Source organism: Trachurus trachurus (assembly GCF_905171665.1).
Source record: "Trachurus trachurus genome assembly, chromosome: 18".
Lineage (NCBI taxonomy): Eukaryota > Metazoa > Chordata > Actinopteri > Carangiformes > Carangidae > Trachurus > Trachurus trachurus.
In genome coordinates, this window is record NC_139909.1 from 18,716,900 (window position 1) to 18,740,039 (window position 23,140).

Genomic DNA, 23,140 nt, shown 5'->3' on the forward strand with positions numbered 1-23,140 from the left:
AAAGGCTTCTGCACGGTCAGTGGGCCTGATGACAGGACTTTGGATGACTGGAGTAATGATTCTCAATCTTGTCTGAACTTATTTAAAGTTTTGACATGATAAAATAATATATAGCCTACTTTTTTTTTTTTTTAATCATGGAAATAATGAATATTTTCTTTTTTAGGATCATGCAAAAAGTCCATCCCCACATTATAAAGCCATAGGTAGAAAGAGTGAAATAAAGCAGCAGCCAATACTGTATGACTGTAAAGGCGGGTGAGTCAGAGCATGATGCTCCCAACAGCAGCACTTCACAGTAACACAGTAACAGGCCCAGGCTCCTGATAGACAAATGCTGTCAAATGAGGTCAGATAACACTTGAATAGCTCCTGGGCTTTTATCTTGAGTTTGTATATTTGCTTTGAAACAAGCTGTGGACTTAGCTGCCTTCATTGCAGGTGATGTCATTTTCCTGCTGCAGAAATGTTGTTAAAAATAAGTCTGTCACAGTGTGTCTTTTAAAAATGCTAAATATTTTATGAATTAGATTTGATCATGAATATATTCCGGTTCTTTTATTGTCTTTTTACTTTGTGAGTGTGATTTTAAGGTAAGGCTAATACAACATTTTACTTCTAATGAACTTTTTTTTTTTTTTTTTTTGCTATTTACACTTACAAAAAAAGTGGTTTCCAGTTTACCTGCTTCTAGTCCTCCATGATTAGATATGAGACTATCTGAGCCCAACAGAAGTGAGCAAACAAACAGGCAGAAATTAAAACCTTATGCCACAAATCTCAAGGAGGCTGAAGGCAAAAATGTATGTGTTTCTTAAATATATAGTTTTATTATTCATTTATTCATTTAAACTCAAATAAATTAAATCAAGTTCATCAACAAGGATATTTCTAACGACATTAATGTGAAAAACACAGTTAATAATTTAGACAAAGTACATTACATTACAATCAAGCATCAACAGCAGAGATAATGGCAAAAACAAGTGACATAAGCAACACATGAATTAATAAATACAATAATTTCACACAACAGAACTAGTTTTGGCAGCAGATTCACTGCTGAGGTCGTGTGCATCTGACCAGCAGATTCACATTAACAGAAACTTCACATTTTATCTGCACCTTTGTTTAATATGAGTCTGTTGGACGCGCGTCTCCACCGGGAAGGACGGTGGTTGCCATGGCTCAGCGTGGTTTCCCGGGGTGACCGGACGATGCTGTCACAAGTCCGTGAGGCAGACGCTGGAGGACGTCTCAATGTAGACGCGACCCCGGTGTCCCGAGGCGGACTGACCGCCGCGCAGGTCGATGACGTGACTCCGGCTCCTCTCGGACTCGGACGTCTGGAGTCGAGCGACGCCGAGCAGAGAGTCCCACAGCAGGCCTCGGCTCCACAGCTGCACACGACACACACCACACACACTGATGAGGGCCGACAGTGTGTGCCTATCATCAATATGTGTGTGTGAGGGCACTGAATGTGTGTGTGTACCTCTATAGAGATGTGTGTGTCGGGGTTTCTCCTGTAGAAGATGGTCCTGAGGTTGAATTCAGGGTTTCCTTCTTCTATGAACACGCGCGTCCTGATGGTGTCGCTCTCACATCGCACTGTGGCGTAAACATCTGGAGCTGCTACCAGACAAGGCAACATCAGGCGGTGCAATGGAGAGACAAGAAAACAAGCACAACTAACAGCTCTGAAGAAACTAACAATAACTCAGAAGATTTATAACGTCCAATGTACATGAATGAGTTTTGTATAGAAACGTTGTTGCCCTGTTCTGATCTACAGACCAGGAGATGTTGTGCCAACTGACCTGTGTGTTTGGGGGGGCTGAGTCCTGACGCCCTGCGCAGGTGGACTGTGGTCACCACCGTGGGCTGAGGTAGAAAACACTGGAACACAGAGGGAAGCGGCAAATCCTCCCTCAGCTCCCTACGTGACAGGAAATGTCACAAGGTTAAAAAAAAAAAGTAGAAAGAAAAAAGGAAGTTAAAATCTGAGATCAGCTACTTCTGCATCCTGAAGATTAGTTCACAGTTTAATTCGTCAGTGTTTAATAAGATCACCCAGAATTTTGTGTGTCTGTATGTGGGGACTTCTTTTCTTTTTATTTTCCCCTTTTAATACATATTTTTTTCTGTTTTGCGCCATTATCATTCAAGTTTTTTGTTGATTTCACTTTTACTGTAAGATATACCAACATTGTAAGAATCATGCATGCATCAAGCGTGAGTATAAAATATTTAAAAAATACATGTTCTATGCTGATCAAAATATCATTCGATTCCCTTCTACAAAAAAAACAAATACAACACAAGTATACAGCATTTTACATAATCATCTTAACTGTTAGTGTATGTACAGTGTTCACATACGTTGATTTTACTGCACACTGCCAGTTACAGCTCCGTTCTTTACGTTTTGCATTCTGGGACAACAGTGTGACCTGTTATCAACCTCGCACATCCGTTTCACACACACCTGAGTCTGACGTGAGAATGGGAGAAGAGTCGCAGCAGGAAGCGTCCGGTGGCGCCCGGCAGGAAGGTGGTGGGCAGCACCACGTAGCGACCCGGAGCCAGAGTCGCCCTCAGCGTGACGCTGCGGGAGTCCATGTAGACGGAGCTGGCCGCCTGCTCCACCACGCACTGCACCCGGCTGCAGCGGTTCACCTCCACCTGTGGAGCAGCAGCGGCAGGTAGGGTTGTGATGCTCCAGACCGGTCGAGAGAACAGACTTTCAAGGTTGTGTCTTGTCTTGGACAAGGCAAACACCAGAGCAGACATACACAAATATTTGTTCTGAGACTGAAGAATATTACTTTTTTTGTAAATGTACATTCAAATTAGGGCCAATGGCGTGAATTTTTGGAAATATTGTAGGGAAATTACCGGGAAAACGTGGTACAATTTCTCCAATAACGTTTAAACATTTCTAGAAAAAAGTGGTAAAATTTCTCCAAAAAAAAACAGTTTAAAAATTCTAGAAAAAAAGTGGTAAAATTTCAAGAAAAAGTTGGGGACCCCCTTAAACTCTCTCAAGGACCCCCGAGGGTCCCCGGACCCCACTTTGAGAGCCATTGGTTTATGTAATGTAATTTAATAACTTTAAAATAATTAAAATTGTTCGATAAAAGTGTCTGCTTGTGTAACCATCTGAAAAACTTCAGCAGGTTCGGTGCTGTGTTCACAGGTTTAGATTTTATATAAAATCACATTTTCTTTTTCTCTGAGGAATAATGTAAATATCAAGCCACAGGATTGTCATGAGTACTGATATTGAATACAGTAATGGTCTTGAAAATGGTCTCTCATTGATCTGGTCTTGGTCTTGGTCTTGGACTTGGTCTCAGGTTCGGTGGTCTTGACCACAGCAGTAGGAATGTGATATCTGACCTTTTGAGCTGCTCACCTTCAGCACCTCGAAGCCAATGGGGAGGTTTTCTCCTCCTCCATCTTTCCTCTGTATCCTCCTGTCCTCCTGCTGCAGACAGATCAGCACCTCCTCCTCTTTGCCTCCCACTGCAAACATAAACTATCCAGAGAGAAAAAGTCACGCTCAAGCTCAAACTTCCTGCTGTCAAGTTAAGACGCCCTCTTCAGTTTTACCTGTGGATTGTGCAGGAAGGTCTCTCTGTGGTTAAAGCATCCTCCACATCGACTCCTCTTATCCACCTGCGCCTCCCATCGCCCGTTCTTCTCCGCACCATCATCCTCCCTCATCGCCCTTTTCACCGACCTATCCCTCTCACCCCTTCCTCTCCTCCGTCCCTCCTGCTGACTCTCCCCGAGCCTGGCCTCCTTCCTGTTCCCCCGCTGCTGCTTGGTCCCTCCGGGTTTGCCGCTGCTCTTCCCCAGGGTCAGCGCGTAGCTGCCGTGGAGGACGGTGGAGGAGGAGGAGGACGAGGAGGAGGAGGGGGGCAACCCTGGGGTGGCAGGAGCCGGGGCCCACTCCCCGTAGCAGCGCGCCTCCCTCCAGTGACAGCTGGGCCACAGCAGGGCTCTCTCCACCAGCCGGCACACCACCACGTCGGTGAAGAAGCCACAGAAATCCTGAAAATCCATCCTGAGCGAGAGGAAACCGACACAAGTTTAACTGTTAGTCTGGATCAGAAACACACAAGTTATATGCACATAAATCAGAGCAAGAGACCAGGTGACTGTTACCGATTTCTTTTAAAATACAGGTAATAAAAACTAATGTACCAGAACTCCCCAACGTCTCGAACAATGAGGCCCATCTTCTCCCTCTCTGCACGACTCATCTGCTGCCACTGCTGCGACCTGCAGGGGGCGTGCACGGCCAATAAAGTCAAAGGCAGCAATAAAAATAAATTTAAAAAAGCAAAGCTGTAACGTCCAACACTATGGAAACGACATATGAAAAGTGCAAGTTCAACTTCTGGAAACCTTTATTGGTCCGTTTTGGCCATTTTAAGAGTTTCTCAGCATTTCGTAATGCAAACGGCAGATGTCCTCTAACGGAGTAATTCCAAAACTATTGTAAAAAATGTCAGACATTGTCCAAAAAATGTTGCAGTGGCGCTGTAAAACGTTGTAAAAAAAAAATCCTGACACTGTTAAATGTCAGCAGAGATTTAATTCCCTGAGCTCCTGCAAAAGCGTGATGATGTACTCAGCAGTCACACATGTGGCAGATGGAGTCAGTAAAGTGGCCTCACCTCTGACTCCAGGCGCCCGTCCAGTCCGTGGTCCCCCATGGGTTCCTCATGCGCACCATGAGGAGTTTGGATGCCCCGCCCATCGTTGTCGTCGTCGTCAGCGGCGACCTCTCCCCCGGCCTCACCTTCCTCACCGCTGTGATCCCGTAAGCGTGACCGCGGACCAGGCCGCAGTCCAACACCGACTCCACTGTCTCACCCTCGGCTGGCTGCGAAACGTAAAGGACACAGAACTTATTATTTCAGCCTGTTCATTTTCAATTTTCTTTTTATTTAGAACTTTTATTGGCAGCCAGAGAGTCAAAGATGAAACAGGCCTGATAAGACAAAATCAAGTTAGTTATAGAAACCAATACAATTTTTGATTTTTATAGGAAAAAAATGAAAAAAGGAGAAAAAAAACTAAATGAAACAAACAAAAAACATAAAACCAACGCATTAAAGGAAAAACAAACAATATAGTGCATATACTGTACAATAGATACATGAATTGAGAGGGGAAGGAAGAGGAGAGCCGGTTCATTTTCTAAAACACAAATACTCTCTAGATAAAAAAAACCCTGACCCGTATGGAGCAGGTGATGAGGGCTTTGCAGTCGTGGGCCTTGGTTAACGTCTGGAAGAGCATCCTCCTGTGGTCGCTGTGCAGGGTGAGGGCCTCGCGGTCCAGGCTGAGAGGCTCCGAGACGCCGCCGGTGAAGTCGATCAGAGCCTCTGCTGTGTTTCCTCCCTCCAGGGCCTCGTAGCAGCCGTTTAGTCTTAAAGGAAGACAAAAGATGGATAGACTGATTAACTGGTTGATTCATATCTGTGTCTGTCTTCCCTTCTCTCACTCCAAAAGTGTTTGACCTCAAGAATAAGGAACTTTTACCCTCATTCTCGTCCTTTAGTGGGTGTGGTCAAAAGGATGGTTCACCATTTTGGCAAATTCGCCTATTGCCATAATCCCTATAGCAGTAGGTTCATTACCTTTAATTATCGGTGCATCTTGTTTTGAGATCAGCGGGGCAGAGACGTGAGCTGCTCAGTGAACACAATGGAGGTGAACGATACAGGTCCCCTGTCCCTCATCAAACTCATCAAATACACAATCCAACAACTCCAAAACACTCTCGTGGAGAAGCTGTGACCTGCATTGTGGCAATAGGCTAATTTGCTAAAACGTTGAAATATCCCTTTATGGTTACAAAAACATTCTCTTTATGGCAAATAAAAAAGATTATCCCGAACCACCACAGCTTTCAATTGTTTGATCACACTCACTTCTTCTTGAGGCAGCACTGGATCTCAGATGTGAGATGTAGATTTATCCAATATGGAGGTAATTTCTTGGGGGAATGAGCTCTTGTGTCAGGATGTGATCTGTGATTGTAGCTGTTAATTACTTATAATACTTGATGGAAAAAGCAGACTGGTCGAGAGCAGGAGAGGAATCTCTAAGGTCCTGAGGTAATATTATTGCTGTAGTGGGAGTCGTAGAGTCAGGGTAGAAACTCTACTCTCTCGACATCAGATATCGACCTCAGGTTTTTCATTGCCACTCACTTGGCGTAGGCTTTCTCCAGCAGGGCGCTCCAAAACTCCCGGGGTGTAGCTGAGCGACAGAAGAGCAGCACGCCGTCCCCGCTGACCGGAAGCCGGTCGTCCACGACAACATCCATCCAACGGCCGAGGCGCCAGAACCGGAAATGGAAGATCCCCGCGTACAGGTCGGGGCGTTTTGGGTTCCAGTCCTGTTCCACGTGGTCGGGGATGACCTGGGAGGAGGAGGAGAGTGGGAGATGAGGGAGGAAGAGGGAATCGGAGGAAGAAATAAAGAGCAACAGCCAGGTTACAGATACTCAACCCTCTTCCACAGAGACGGCTCGGAGGCGAGGCAGGAAATGGCAGCCATCATCCAGCAGTTACCCAGACTGCCTTGGTGCAGGTCACGAGTGCTGATGCCATCGACGAACAGACGAGGGTCCTTACATATTTCCTAGAAGAAGATCAGCAGAAAGAGAGAAGAATATGTTACCAAATGTTCACTAGAAGTTGCAAACTCTGGCCTGTTCACCTTTTAGGCTCCTCTCTTTCTGTATCCCGATTCTCTTTCTGGATGAGTGGGGTTTCAAACGGCTGCTAATATGACTGTTTGTTTTGTTGGCTGATTTGTATAATAGTTCAAAATTTTTATCATGATGTCTGAAAAATGTAACAATGCAAGTTGGACGCTGTTTTGGTCAGCTGTTTTGTTTCCTCCCTCCCCTCCCTGGCCATGTGCATTCGTTTTCAACGAAGCCGGTGAGAAGGCACTCTGTGGAGCGACGTCTACAGAGGTAGGTAAAGTTAAAGTGACTACAAGTAGTTTCGGAAAGCGAAGTGTTTTCACGCTACATTTCCCATGAGCCTCCGTGTGCATAGTGAAATTCAGCGCAAGACGGACGAAAGTGAAAACATTTGCCAAGAATGTTTAATCAAGAACGAAAGTCGGAGGTTCGAAGACGATCAGATACCATCGTAGTTCCGACCGTAAACAATGCCAACTAGCGATCTGGCGGCGTTATTCTCATGACCCGCCAGGCAGCATCCGGGAAAACTGAAACTAGGAAATGCTGGGCGAGTCGACCACTAAATAATAATATCAAAATAACTATAAAGACAAAATTGACATAATGTGATACGAGACACTTTTATAACCAATATAAATATATTGTGTCGTAGTGTCATAAAGCAGTCCATGTTTCTGACCAGATGAGATCTGACAGGAGGCGCTGAACTCGCATGGTTGGTTTTTGGCCAAGAGATGCCAGGTGGAAGGCAGAGAGCCTCCATTCTCCCTGTAACAAGTCATTTAACCATCACAATTACTCTGAAGTTGTTTAATTAAGGTCAAAATCTTGCATCTTGCAGTTCCTCTAGCAGCAGAGAAAGAGCTGAACTTTTGAACCACTCATCTGATATGAATGAATTATGCTGCAAATGATGAGGATGATGTGTAATAGTATAGCAGAGGTGTCTCATTTTATAGGATAATATTTGCCACTCTGTTTTAAGGGTTAGGGGTGTGGATGAGGAATGGGGCTGAGTCTGTGTTGGGTTCATAGTGCGCAGTTAATTTACATCCTCTCCCTGATGCAACAAACACATGAGAGCAGAGAGTGAAGTTTCAGGTAAAAAATCAAAACAATGGGCTGAGGGGAGCTACAGATTATTATCAGTGGTCACTTGATCCACCTTTAATATAAAATATTGATCGTAGAGCAGCTCTAAATGCACTGGCAGTAACATAATGTGGGCTAAGCCGTGTGATTAATGGGTGCAGCCGTTAGCGTCACAGTGTTTTATGAGGCCTGTGAGCTGATTCAGAGTGTCAGAGCACTGCTGAGGAGACTGATCCTGTCTGCGTGGACCTGTTGATCTCAGTTTGGACAGGGTCAGGTAACAGTAGAAGTGCTGCCGGACACACACACCCACACACACATATACACACGCGCAGAAAGATACACACCCGGTGGTCGTAACCTCATTAAATGCAACTCTAGAGCAGATCTGAACCTTCTCTCTAAGACCGGGTTCATAACCAGCACAGATGAGCAGGTGAGGCGTCCAGACTGTGACCTGCGCTGCTATGACAGCAAAATAGGAAGTAATAGTGTGTTTTACATTGTTACATGTGTGTATGTGTGTGTCTGTGAGGCAACAGATGTCATGCTTTCACCCAGCTCCCTGCTGATACACACTCTTCACATACCTAAGTGGAGCATTAGGAACACAATACCATTAACCCTCTCTCCTCCAGCCTGAATCAGCAGATTAATGACTCGTTTAGTTTCACACTCTGACACCTCAGAGCTCACACTGAACCAACTCTGTGTCTCATCTGTATAAATAAATCAGATTTTAAGTATAAATATAAATTAATTGGTGAATTCATTGTGTTGAAAATTAGTTAAAAGTATTAAATTCAGAATCCTAAAAAAAAAAAGCCAATGGAAGGTAAAGAAGGAAGGGGGTTTTTTTTACAGTTAATTAAACAAACTATTAATTGTCTTCCACCCATGTGTGTCCACATCATGTTTATTTATTCATAAACAAGGTATTGTTTACATACAGCTGGAGATTGTGGGGAAAAAAACATGATATTAATGTTGATTAATTTATGTACTAATTAATTAAGAATTAAGAATCACCCTTTATGTCCTTAATGGTTTTCCATCATTCTTTAACCATGCAGCAAGACTGAGAAAAGGGTATTTAAGTTTGTTTTATTTGGTATTAAAGAGGTCTTAAGTCTTGAATTCACTCCACTGAACACAGATTTGTTTTAATTACAGATCTGGGGAAATAGTTTATTTTAATATCTAATATCTTACCAAGATGAAACAATGACCAGATTAAATCAGGTCAGGATCAAAAAGACATTAAAAGATATCCTTTCTTAATCTATTCTACAAAAATAAAACCCTATCCTCTACAACACAATGATAATTCTGTTCACACGCACTTGATCCGCTCCCTTAAAAGTCCTTGTACTGTTACTTATAGCCTGTCAGTAAATAATTTGTTCTTGGCTTTAATCTCTGATTTCATTGTGTTTATTCTAGTGCATTAGACTCCCATTAAACACTACTAGGCTCCATGTAGCCACAATAAACACTTACACTTATACACATGCTACACCCACCTCAACACTGCGGGCTAAAAACACCTGGGCTATTTAAACTGGTTGCTACTTTTCCTTTGCTCGACTGTCCACACACATACACACACACACACACCAATATAGCAGCACACACCATTTGCTCCCCGCGTGCTTAGGTTTCACTGGCTGACGCCTTACCTATAATAGAAGGTGCTTTAATTAACCCAATCTGATGTAAATGTAACACGCGGAGCCACACGCCCCACTCAGATGTTTAAAAACTCTCCGTAGTGGTTCTGAACGAGCCGTCAACATGAATTTTCCTCCATCCTTCATCCCACACACCTCACACTACTCACCCTCGGCCTCTTCCAGGTCAGTCCCGACGGGGGCTCCCTCTTATAAAACAGGGACTGGGCGGTGGTGGGGAACAGGGGGTCCTTGAAGAGGGCGCCACGACGCAGGCAGTCCCGCCGCAGCCTGTGGAAGCTCTGACCCTGGAAGTCGCGCACTCGTTCGGGCATCCTATAGCTGGACAGACAGGAGAGGCCTGGATGGAGGAAAGGAGGAAGGGAGGAAGGGAAATGTGATGGATTTATGGAAAAGGAAAAATAACTGCAGGGGGCAAGTGTGAGAAATCTGAGCCACTGAGCCGCGCTCCACCGAGGCGGTGCAGAGTTACACTGACAGCACGTTTAGCAGACTTCTATTAAAAATCAAAAACAGTCTATAAAAACTCATTGCATTTATTACACTGCTTTGTTGTTTAGTTAAAGAGGTTACACACTTTGTGCCTTTAAAAACCTAAGGTAATGTGAGACGTCCCAACAGGTGAAAAGGTCACTGCGCGCCACTCTTTAATTTAAGAAGACAGCATTTAATCCCATGTGGTAATCAGCTTGTTGCCCTATTTATCACATGAAAGTCCCCAAAAGTGCAAAGATAATAAAGGACATATACTGAATAATACTCTGTATAAACAGTTTTTTGTGTCTATAATTAAAATTAAACCCTGACTTTATGTGTTTACTCTGTTTATCAGCAGATATTTAAGTTCTTTAGATAAGATATGATGGTGTGGTTTGTAGAGGAAGCTGAGAAAACCCTCATATCACTAATAGCATGTACATATAGACATTATAGATTGGTTCTTTATTCATTTATTTATTATTATAACTATTGAGATGTGGTCAAAATTTCACTTCCTCTGCAAACTTATTTTTTCCCTGTAGATTAATCTGAGTTTGTTTGCCGTTTTAAATATTACCTTTACTGATATCATAGACACTGACTTCTGGTTTTTGTGTGAATGTATTGGCCATCTGGGTTGTGTATTTTCTTGCAGCAGAGGAAGCTGGAGGTCATGTGGGGTCAGTGTGTGTGTGTATATATGTGTGTGTGTGTGTGTGTGTGTGTGTGTGTGTGTGTGTGTGTGTGTGTGTGTGTGTGTGTGTGTGTGTGGTTGGGAGAAGGGATAGGGTGAGGACAGCAGTAAGGTAATGCTACCGTTTTAGTCATCAGTGATATGACCTGCCCAGGACCCTAAGTCAGCTGTGTGCATGTGTGTGTCTGTGTGTGTGTGTTGGCCTGTGTGTGTAGATATCAACTGGTGTGTGATTCTGCGTCACTGATAGTATGCCAGGTGCAGTGTGTGTGTGTGTGTGTGTGTGTGTGTGTGTGTGTGTGTGTGTGTGTGTGTGTGTGTGTGTGTGTGTGTGTGTGTGTGTGTGTGTGTGTGTGTGTGTGTGTGTGTGTGTGTGTGTGCTTGGGTTTGCAGATACCGCGTGGGTCAGTGTTATCAATTATCAGTGAGGTTTGTTTTCTTGTATCAGGTTGATGCCGTGACACAAACTGCAGGAAACACGCAAAGTAAACACACATTTACAATATATTATTAATCAATCATGACTCATGACTGAGACCGTCACACAATCACGTCCTGCAGTATTCACAGCTTTTACTTTAGTAAACTTAACAATATTAATGTCAAAAAAATGGTGGTGAAGAGTACACATTCAGCTTTATTTATATCCCGAGGGAAATTGAATTCCCTTTATAATTCCCTAAGAATATTTTTTAATTTGTATTGCTGCATTAATGTAATTTTTTTGCTGAATTTCACCCTAGTGATACTATATTAAACTACACACCAGTTAATTATGATGGCATGTCATCTGATGTAAACTTTTCGTTTATTTTAAGAAAGGGGGAGGTGTTACTTCACCCTGCTGCTTTCCAGTCCCAGGATTGGAATGAACAAATGAAATGAAATGAAATGAAATGAAATGAAATGAAATGAAATGAAATAACTGCTCAGTTTTAAAGACGTATTTCCTAAACCCGCCAGATAACCTGTTAATTGGTGTTTTAGTTTACTTTTACGTAACGTCACCAACACTGCGAGTGTGTTCAGCTCCTGTTACAGTGAGGATGGACTTCCCCCGTGTACAGCCTGGTGCAGCAGGTTCAAATATGCCTTTTTAATCACATCATTAGCAGTTACTGGAGCTGCCATCGTACTCTAATACAGCCTCTGGTATTTTTTAATGACTTTCTCTTATGTATTGATTTTGCTTATTATAATTAATGTCAATGTGAGATCCTCTTCTAATGGAGGATTTTCATTGCTTCTGTCGTACGATGTGTCTTTATCAGTGTCAGAAATCAGGAAATCCATCTTCACAAAACATAAAGTTGGTTATTTGTTTCTGGTTTTATGACTTTACATTCCTCAAACTCTGTAACTATTTAACTACAAGTTAACAATAATATATTGACTGTGTATCACAGTGTGTAAAAAGACAATCTAAGTGTCTGTTGCATTTAAAAATCCGATCAAAGATGAAATTTTTTGTACATGAAAAATAAGATTTGTTTCCTAAATGATCATTAAAACATATGGAAACAAGCTTCAGTAGAAAACAAGGACTTAATGATCATTTAATAAAAGTTTTACTCCTGCTTGTGCAAGTTTTACTCATCTAGAAACATTCGACAGCATAAGAAAACAGTATATAGACACTGTCTAGTGTGTGTCTGTGTGTGTTTGTGTGTATTAAAAGAGCTGTCATCAGTCTGAGTGATCTAGCCCTCAGCTGGCGGGCGAGGCTCTGTCCTGTCAGGGCTTGTGGTGAGATGAGCCTTTTGTTTACATTTTTAATGGAACATTTAATCATTATCACTCATCATTGAATAAATAAATGTCGAGTCACAGTTTATAACATTTCAGCCATAGCATCATTACATCCCATCATTACAGACCTCCTCTGTGTGGTTGAGTTTTACCTTTAAGTCGGATTAGATGTTTATCCGCGTCGATTCCCTCAGATGATGAATCTATTCGTCGAGCTCCAGCGTCATGTCCTCGTTTGGTCACTGAGGAAATCCTTCAGGGAATTTTAATTTTTTCGTTGACAGCTATGCAACCAAAAATAGGCAGCATGTGTCTGTGCCTGCTCCTTCCTCTTGTTCTTCTTTGGCTGTCGAAAGCCGACTGACCGCCTCTACAAGAACTCTTTCTTCGTCTTCGTCTTCTTTCCTCCGACTCTGTCAGGAGTGTTTCTTTCATTTCCAGCAAGAACTCATTTAATGTTTGAGTTCAATGGACCCGGATCTAAAAAAAAACAAAAACAATAAAACAATATGTCTGAGTGATGTAAATGAATAAATAGAACAAAAAAGCACAGTGATGGTGACACTCGTGCAGCTCTGTGATGCTGCAGGACAAAACTTGATGTGAGAGCGCAGGATCCCTGACACCATCTCTTATGACTGTGTATCATGTGCATGTGTGTGCGTCTGTATACGTAACAGTGGGTGTGTGTGTGTGTATCCATGTGCAAACAGCCATGACAGACAGGGCAGGGTGACACTACTGCTGGAGCCGATCAAGCGCCTGCATGTGTAACTTAATCTCCCTCCTCATAGACAATAGACAGACAGTCATCACGCCAAGTGACATAACCCACGGTAACAGCCGTAGAAACACACACACACGTCACACACACACACACACACACACATCAGTAAAGTACTACCACACTTACTGCTGCAGATACTCTTGAGTTTCAGACACTTAGGATGAGCAGTGTATCCTCTGACACCTCTGTGCAGGCGGCAGGAGAACATAAACAAACGTGTTTTCCATATTACTTACAGCTGCCGCTCCTCTGGTTGGTGACAGCACACATTCTGTCTTGTTCTCCTCCCCACTCGTGTCGTGCAGCATTTTTTTTTTGTCTCTGCTCATGTTAACATGGCCAATGACTCTCTCTCTCTCTCTCTCTCCTCTGGTCCTCTTCTCCTCCTTATCTCCTTGGTCTCTTCTCCTCTTCTCTCTATCTTTTCCCACACAGACTCCTGGAGTATCCGTTGCTGCCCAGTGTGTTGCCCCCTGACACCTGAGAAACCAAGAGGCAAGCACCTTCTCCATTAACTGCTTCACTGCCAGATATCAGGCTAATCACCCCCTGCTCCTTTATATGGATGTGGTCGACTTGAAGCAACAGCACAGTGAAGGAATGAATAGAGATGAATGAAATACAGATGACCACATTTACAACTCTCTTGCTTTAGGTCTCTCATTTTTCTTTTTTTTTCACCAGTACCCCTGACTGATAGAGAATAAAGGCTATCTTCTAGTGTAGTGAGACTTTTTATTTCAAATAGTTGGCATGAGATGTTTGTTTATAATGTTAATCTTATGTGGTTATACCTGTTTTGAGTAAAATGGTGCAATATCCATGCTAACAGAGCAATAAATTACAAAATGGTAAAAATAAATAAGTTAATGGACCTTAATGAATAAAAGGTATGTAAACTGTAAAAAAAAAAAAAAAAAAAAAAAAAAAGGCTGCTAGGCTACATATTAGCATGTCGCCCTGTATAATAAATAATAAATTAGCAGTTTCTAATGCTAAAATTAAGGCAACTATTTAAAATTATCAATGAAAATAACATGAATATGGTGCCAGGCAATTAAGAAGTGGTATAATTACTTTAAAGAACTTAAAAACTGAAACATGTGAGAATATAAATCATATCATGGGCTACATACCTGTACTTTCTTTTGGATGAATCGAGTTTCTCTTCCATCGATTATTTCTCCTGAAATCAAGAGATCGGGGATCAGGCTGCGCGTGCGCACTGCGCAGTAGCAAGTCGCCGAAAAAAAATGCCGATGTGGCTGCTGAATTAAACTTTCGACCAACTTTCCTGTTGGATATTCACCACATTGTCAAGATGAATCTTTTCTTTCTGGGTTTGTTTTGTTTCTGCGGCTTCGTCTCCGCGGGAGAAGACGAGCGGCTGCCGAACAAATGTGAAGGTTGGTGACAGAGAGAGACGCGGCTCACCGCTGCTAGCTGCTCTCTGTTTACTAATGTGTCTCCTCTGTCTGCATGGAAACTTCAACATGCACATAGCTGACACAAAACTTTCAGTTTACAACGTGTTTTCCTCTTCTGTCAGTGTGTAAGTTTCTGACCGTGGAGCTTCAGGACGCGCTGGCGAAAACCGGCCGGTCCAAAGAAGTACTGGAGGTGGGAGAGGTGCTGGACACAGGCAGGAGGAGGAGAAAGATCAAATACAACACGTCGTAAGTTAACGTTACCTGTGTCTCTGCAGGAGAGTCACGTTAACGTGGACAGACGACTAGTATTAGTGGGCAACATGCTGTTTTGTAATTCGACTTATATCAACTTAAGAAATGTTATTTGAAAGGATGAGTTACAGTCCTGACTACTGCTACAAAAAAAGTTTACTTGCATTGTTCCTTTCATGCACAAAGTGCAGTTCAAGGTGCTTCACAGGGTAAGAGAAAAAAAAGATAGGCTATGACAATGAAAACAAGGCAAACGAGATAAAAGCATACAATAGATTAAATTACATAGCCTAATGCAAGCAAATTTACAGTTTGGGAATAAACGTCAGAACATGTAGAAAAGGGGTTAAATATCAGTAACCTAAACTTTATTTGTAAAAATCTGATCTCTGGAGTTACACTTCAAGAGGAAATCTATCTCCTGCATTACGTATTTAAAGTGCTAGAGAAACCTGCAACTCTGTCTCATGTTCATGTGTGTTTTGATTTCAGGGAAACTCGGCTGACTGAGGCTGTGGACAACATCTGTGAGCGCATCCTGTCGTACAACGTCCACGCAGAGCGGCCTGGCAGCCTTCGATATGCTAAGGTAGGGTTAGAGTAAAGTGATGAGACTTGCCTGTGAGTTGTTGTTTTTTTGTGTGTGTTTTTGTCATTTGCGAACATTTCATGCACTTTGTGTAGCAAACTGACAGCTTGACATGTTGTATGGCTGCAGGGTACAAGTCAGACCATGATGACTCTGAAGAACCTGGTCCACAAAGGAGTCAAGGTGGACCTGGGCCTGCCGATGGAGATGTGGGACGAGCCGTCTGTAGAGGTGTCGGACATGAAAAAACAGGTAGGGTTGTGTGTGTCCACTTGCAGTCCTGCTATTTTTTTTTTTTTTTTTACATTCAGAGACCTCAGTGTAAACCAAACATGTGGTCGTGTGTGTGTTTTGCAGTGTGAGACGATGCTGGAGGAGTTCGAGGACGTGGTGGAGGACTGGTACTTCCATCATCAGGACCAGAGGCTGGAGAACTTCCTCTGTGAGAGCCACGTCCTCGAGTCGTCAGAGCAAGGTAGGAGACACAGAGACATGAGACTTTTTATTGATCCCATGTGTGGGAAATTCACTTGCAAATAATAAAAATATAAAGACTTCACTATAAAATATATACAAAACTAAATATGTACTGTTATGTACAAAATATTATTTAGATAGAGAAAAACTATACATGTTGTAGAGAGCAGTGTTAGCTAGCTGAACTCATTGTCCCACTCTAAGATAGTTTTTCTGTTTTCCTCCTGTTCAAAATGAACTCTGTTGCTAAAACCTCCTCCTCTTCGCGTTGTTCTTCTCTCCTGCTCTCAGAATGCCTCGATGAGGTGTGGAAAGGAGACATGGGGAACAAAGGAGCGGCCGAAGAGACGGCGAGCGACAGCGCTGAAGAGGAGGGAGGGAATGACGACGCAAAGGAAGAAGAGCGAAAGACGCACGACGCTGAGGAGCTTTGAGGAAAACAAACCTCCAAGAAAGGGAAACGCTGAAGACAACAGAAAACCTCAGTTTTAAATTTTAGTGGGAAAAAAACTGCAAATCAAGGGACAGAAATTGAACTGATGCATTGAAACGTGTTTTCAACTGTGTCCGCTGCAGATATTTACACTATTTTAACTGTTATAGCTTTTGAATGAAAGATCTGATCTGATCTGATCTATTTCTGGTGCCAAATCTTGTGATGGTTTACATTGAGAGCTGCAATGGTGGGAGATTATACACTTTAAAATCAATTTCTCCTTTTATTTTTTATATGAAATGAAGTCAGCCTTTTATAAACTCTTGCACCTTTTTAAAAACACTCATCTATTTGCATTAATGTTAACCATTCATTAACCATGAATATCTGAGACTGTCAGTGTTAAAACATGTGAGAACGCTGTTACATTTCTTCTTATGCAAACACTCTATGGTACATATTACTTTTGTTTCTCCTCTGAGCTGCCATCTTTAAATGCAATATGTACAGATTTTCATATGGAATAAAATGCCTTTTATATAACAATTCTGTAAGTTTAGTTTTTTTCTGACGGATGTTGAAGATAAATAGCTAATATATGTGAAAGGACAGTTTTTACTTTTGTCTCCTATTTTATTTTTGTTCTTTTTTTTAACATGATCTTTTGCAGCTATCGAATCGTACCTGTTTTTCTGTCGTTCTCGTCTACTTTGTTGCACTTCAAGCAAACTCACAGGAGCAGACAAACAACCCAAACCCTGGAGGAATAATAACTGCAGCCGGGGGATCGCAAGGTCAAGACCGTTGTGGTGAAATGTCACGTGGACGTCATCGAGCCAAAGTGTCTGGTAGAGTCATCAGAGCACTTATTGCTGAGTGTGGAGGTGAGCTTTGGAATAATTAAAAATACTATGTCAGAAAGCAAATGCAGTGGCCCCCCTGTGTGTGTAATAAACCCTGCTGGATCTGCATCATAATTGCACAATGCTGCCACCTAGTGGTTTTACTGTGCTTCACTTTTACACTTGTTAACAGTTCACGCGGTGCTGAGCTTCATGACAACCTGAGGACCTGGAGATTGAAGGAGCTGCTGCTGGGAGATATAGGAGCATGTATTGCATTGTATACTATATACAGTATATACATATGAGGTATGTAACAAAGAAGAAAACAGAAAAAAGTAGCACATAATGGACAAAACATCCCTCCATTTTTAAGGGGAATAATTTCTGGTTATGACTGACTGACTGCAGAGATCCTTTCTTAAGGTAATATTCATATAACTCAAGCCTTGCCTTTAATATAACAAAATCAAGAACATGATATGTTGTGTAAATGTTTTTGAAAAGTGTTAATTCTTCATTTGAGTACATTGTATTTACTGAATCCGTGCACCATGATGCCCTTTCTATTTCTACATATGTACATTTAAAACTCTTGCTTTGATGTAAGTGTGACATAAGATTGATTATTAAATCCAAATTTCAGTACATTTCTAACCCCGAAGCCAAAATGAAGTCCCTTCATCATCATCATCGTCTTCCTCCTCATGTGTCTGCAGACAGCTGTGTGGCCACTCTGACCTCTGACTGCTGTGTCTTTAATGTCTACAGTAGTTCCTCCGATTCGTTTTCCACACTGAAACGACTTCCTCTGATCACATTCTGGTGGTCCACGCCGGCAGCATAAATTCATATCCAGTTCCTGTATCCCATTATTATTAAATGCACCCAAATTACCGATATATTAAATGCTGAGGGGCAGAAGTTAAATCTGATAAGGACGTGTGTGCTCTTTGCAGATGTTGTACAGGCTCCGAGCCGAACGACTCTAGTTATTATTTCCTCCAGATTCAGCCTGAATCTTTACTCCACCGCCAGGACCACACACACTCTGCAAACCCACACCTATAAATTACAGTTTTTATTGTCAGCCAAAAAATAATCTGGTCTGCACTCTGACATTAATCATGTTGCACTGTCTCCCTGCAGATCTTTATTGCAAGTTACCTGCAGGCCGAGCCCACTTCTAACAAGTTCCCAGCGAACAGGGACTGTTCCTTCATAAGTGGGAGGTCAGTTTTCTGTTTTATCCTCTTCTCTCAGCCCACTCATGAAAATGTGAGGGGCTGTGTTAAGACCTCATCACGGCTGCAGTACCAAGCCCAGCCACAGGAGGTCACTGATAAGCAAAACAAGATGCAGCACATGCAAATGGTGTTGTGTTTACTATCTGTGCTGGTTGTGTTACTGAATATTAAAAAGAAGCAGCTCACGAATCATGAAATCAACAGGAAATAGTCGACCCCATGTGCTTTACGCAAGGATTCGCGTGATAAAGTCAATATTAAGGGAGTTTTAGCACCTGTGAGTGTTTCTTGACCTAAAATAAAGCGCCACAAGCCAAATTCAGTCAGTTTGACAATAATAACCAATAATAAGGGTTGTTTGAATCTTGACCCTCGATGTCTCTTCGGGCCTGCAGATGCATTTTTTGAAAGATCTGAAATACCAACGTGCTTTTCTACACTTGATTTAATCCAGTGAGGTGATGCAACTCCCTGGATATTAGAATAGTTGCACAGTTAAATCTATAAACAATAGTAAAGTGATGGCTTCCAGATGCAACGATGGCCGCCTCCAAAAGGTAGGCTACTATCTCCATAAAACAAAACACACATGTTCAGACATGTTTGAGGAATTTTCATTAGAAATACACTTTTGTTGCTATTTAACTCAGGTTGTGGTTGAAGGTTAGTGTGTGGTTGACGGTTATTGTGTCACACATGTCAGGTGATGACAGAAATCTTAATGACCCGACCTTACGTCTTATTTGTCAGCACCATTCTTTTAAATCGTATTATGTATGACGTCCTTTGAAGACAAATCCCTGGCTAGACAGCAAAGACAATATTTTTATCATATTACACAGGAATGTAATTGAGCGTTTAATGGATGGTGCATCATCAAGACATGACAGGGTAAAACTGGGAGCGACGTAGCAGAGACATGTAACACACATCCACGGTCAGCATCTTAAGCCTTCAGGTCATCGCAATGATTGATACCCACTGGAGGAATTTCTGGACTCCCAGCTATTTGTCTCCTGTCCCCCGTCAAGGACAAAGTATTGTTATACCATCAAAAGCAGAAGGTAAACCATTCTGGACGTTTGACTGAGGTCTTTTCTCTCGACTATTGATCCTTGAACGCAGCAGGTTAACTTGCCGTTTATTGGTGAGTTTTTCTTCAGCGTAGAACAACATCCACGTCCAGCACCTGTCAACACTTGTGCCAGAGACAAAGTGAAGGGAGACGAGGAAAAACAAAAAAACATTGCGTTTGGATTCGTGGCAACCGGGATTGTTTTCCATTCTGCACTGTTTGCCAACCACGTTCAAGAGCCAAAGGGCTCAATCAAGATTGTTGTTTTTTTGTTGTTTTTTTTAAAGACGTCTTTCTTGTTGCATTAAAACAAAAATCAATGTACAGTCAAGGAAATGCTTTGTACAGATTTCTGAAAACAAACGTCACTCTGTATGATTCTGGTGTCCAGAGGTGATCTCAGAGGGGATCTGAAAGGTCAGAGGTGGAAAGAGAAACCTTTAGCATGTCAAAAGTCTGTCCATCATTTTTCCTCTCCCCATACAGCTGTAACCCTCCTTGGTCCAGTAGATTTCCTTTATTTCATTTTTCTTTTCTTTTTTCTGAAGAACTATGTACAACATCAAATTTCAATTTGCTGTTGATTGGGAAGTGACAATTAAAACATGATACCAGATTAGTAGAAAACAAGTATTGTAGGACATAACACAAAATGATATACTGTGCAACCAAATGTTTAGATAAAACGTTTGAAGTTAAAATGATCCAGGATATAAACCTACAAATTCTAATACAATATTATCAATGTTCCCACTTTTAATATGATGATGTGAAAATCACGTGTATATACATTGGTTTTGGACAAAAACAAGAAACATATAATTTGGGTTACCAATATTCAATGAAAGGCAAGTAATTCTTTCCATAAGTTACTGTATTCACCAGTGTTGTTGTCACATTTTTTCTCATATCTGGTGACAGTGTTGTAAGAGGTTATTGGTAGCCTATAATTATATGTATATACCGAATAGTAGAGGACCTAACATGGATCCCTGAGGTACACCCTCTGTTTTCAGATAAGTTAGTCTGTCGTTTGTAAACAAGATGAAACAGGACTCTCCTTTTAAGTCCATAAAAAAAAATCCAGATTCTACTGATTTTTTTTCTAATTAATTATTTCAAAATAGAAACATATATATAATTTCATATCTAAATTGACATTGACTTTAAGTTTTAGACATTTCATATTGATGTGATTCACCTTCCAAGAAACCACAAAAGCACACTGTGAAAGAGTGTTTTCTTATTCCTGTATAAATGTGAAATAAATGTCGACTGTAGATCTAAATATAAACTCTAATATCATTATTCCTATAAGCCTCGTGCCCATACAGTATCTGAACACTGCCATATTGTAGCCATTAAAAAACTCTGAGCAGAGCTAATCCATCAAAGAGACACCCTTGTATTGTGAAATCTGCTCTTATTCTGTCACGGTGGCTTAATGTTGACTTTTATAATTACCGCTCCATGGTATTTTGTTTATTATGATTTGTGTCTCAGCAGACTCTTTGCTGCAGGGTTCAAAACGTTGGCAGCGCGGCGCACCTGTCAAAGACCACGTGAAGTATTTTATTTAAGCACTTAAACATTTTTCTTATTTCATTTTAGGGATGATTTCTGTTATCAATTAGCATTTGTGTTACTTAAATCATTCAATAATGGCACCAATTTACCTCCACCTCCATCTCCATCTCAGCTCACTGAAATCTCTTGTGTCTTTGTGTTTATGCTGCCAAAGTGCAATATTGACGCATAAACGTGCTATTTCACCCCTCAATTTACTTTATTGCACTTGTCCTGCGTCCAAGGATAGCATTTCTTAAGTGCACTGTAACTACTTGACACACACACACTCTAGCACACACACATACACACAAAGCACACCTGGGGAAACATTCCTCGAGGGAAGTCATCAATCAGTTTTATGGCTTTCTCTGGGAAAGTTTCCTCCTCTCCAATCAAGCGTCTTCCCTCCCTCCCTCGCTCCCTTCTTCCCTCCCTCCGCCTCAGCCCTCTTTCTTATATTTCCATCTGTATCAGTTTTGCCTCACATCTGAGAACGATCCACATCAGCCAATTAACTTCAACCATTTCGTCCTATTCCACTGAGGGATAATTGGAGCAAACTGGAGGGTGAGCTCTCTCTGCGTGGAGTGGACGATACAAGATAAGGCTACTGCTGCAACTGGCTGCTCCATGTGTGTGTGCACTCAATTTTCCCGCCAGTGGTCATAAACCTGAGGTGGAGGATCTGCACAGTGTTAGCAGAATGCCCTAACAAGCAATGAAATGTTGAATTAAGCCTTTAAAAAATCCTACTCCTCTTTTGTGAAGAAGAAAAAAAAGTGGGGAAACAAGTCAGTTGCATCTGAAGCAGATCAACCTGTTTTTGTGGTTTGGGTTTTCTCTCTACAGCTTGCATCAACACATACAATCAAATTATCTATTTGCAGATAAACTGTGATCCCCGGTTTATCACTTAGAGACTGTAACGTGCCATTAGTGCTGGAAGAAACCCCCAGATCCTCTACTTAAGGCTCCTGGACACAGATTTTCTCAATTAGCTTCTTATTAAGAGCAGTGGGATCACGCAAGGACACAAAATTAGAGCAACTCTGGTCGTTTTTTATATCGAGAGACTTTTTGAGTGTGCGTGTCTGTCTGCGCTCTTCTCACTCTTTTAAATCGGGTGTGGCTCTGTTGGGAAAAGATGAGGTAAGTTATTTTTCATGCACCATTTAGGATTTAACAACTGCAAAATCAAAATCTGATGATAGTTGTGGTCTAGCTTGCTCATGATGTCAGACCACCAGCCACTTTAATCTGTTGTTTTATTATTACTGAACACGTAATAAATGTTATTAAAGGGCTAGGGTTACTTTTTTTTTCTTTTTTACCCCAAACTTCAAAGTCATCCTCTTAAGAAATCTGTTCTCCAGCACATGGAGACTGCATGGACAACTGACTGTGCGGAGTTATGCATGTTGATTAAATGTATGTCAATTAAATCTTTCTCTGTGCTAATTTTAAATCAGAGTTCACAGCTTGGAGAACAATTTGTCGAATCAAAAGCAGTTTGGAAACTAATCCCAGTCTGTATAATTTACACAAGTGTGAATTAGAAACATGAGGCCTGTATTACACACACACACACACACACACACACACAGACAGAGAGAGAGAGAGAACAGACTTAAAGTGCTCTTAGAGACGTCTTATATCCAGTATAGTGAGACTTTTAAAAATAATAAATCACATATGTATAATTGTAAATCAATTTTTAAACAATGGATAAATGTCATTTTATTTGCTTTTTTAGTCAGAAATATTTCCTATTGCAGACATTCACTCTTCATTTATGTGATTTAAATAAAAGCCATCAGGTGCAGATGCATAATCATAATATATAATTTAAAGTAGCCCCTTTCATAGTGATATATCATTACTGTTACTACTGATTTATGTCATTTTTATCTCAATCTGTAACTCTGACCATGGTAGAAGAATCATGAAAGTCAAAACAGAAAGACAATGCAATGCATAAAATACTGTGTCAT

General features: G+C 41.5%; 3 protein-coding genes across 3 annotated transcripts in view; 2 read left to right on the forward strand and 1 right to left on the reverse strand.

Moving 5' to 3' along the window:
* Nucleotides 1–23,140, forward strand: part of per1b (period circadian clock 1b) — a gene marked incomplete at its 3' end in the record, with an annotated part of 402,390 nt that overhangs the window by 164,914 nt on the left and 214,336 nt on the right. The gene's annotated exons all lie outside the window — the stretch shown is intronic.
* On the reverse strand, nucleotides 1,174–13,015 carry LOC311001818 (calpain-5). The gene is made up of 13 exons (XM_083992987.1): nucleotides 12,598–13,015; nucleotides 9,672–9,862; nucleotides 6,535–6,666; nucleotides 6,234–6,445; nucleotides 5,254–5,446; nucleotides 4,689–4,897; nucleotides 4,213–4,290; nucleotides 3,616–4,072; nucleotides 3,419–3,541; nucleotides 2,489–2,685; nucleotides 1,821–1,939; nucleotides 1,496–1,632; nucleotides 1,174–1,400 (listed from the first exon to the last, which is right to left on the reverse strand). The coding sequence occupies exons 2-13, from the start codon at nucleotides 9,834–9,836 to the stop codon at nucleotides 1,224–1,226; spliced, it is 2,199 nt and encodes a 732-aa protein (XP_083849113.1). The 5' UTR covers nucleotides 9,837–9,862; nucleotides 12,598–13,015; the 3' UTR covers nucleotides 1,174–1,223.
* cnpy4 (canopy FGF signaling regulator 4) lies at nucleotides 14,471–16,871 on the forward strand. The gene is made up of 6 exons (XM_083993469.1): nucleotides 14,471–14,638; nucleotides 14,782–14,908; nucleotides 15,407–15,503; nucleotides 15,633–15,755; nucleotides 15,861–15,978; nucleotides 16,272–16,871. The coding sequence occupies exons 1-6, from the start codon at nucleotides 14,554–14,556 to the stop codon at nucleotides 16,412–16,414; spliced, it is 693 nt and encodes a 230-aa protein (XP_083849595.1). The 5' UTR covers nucleotides 14,471–14,553; the 3' UTR covers nucleotides 16,415–16,871.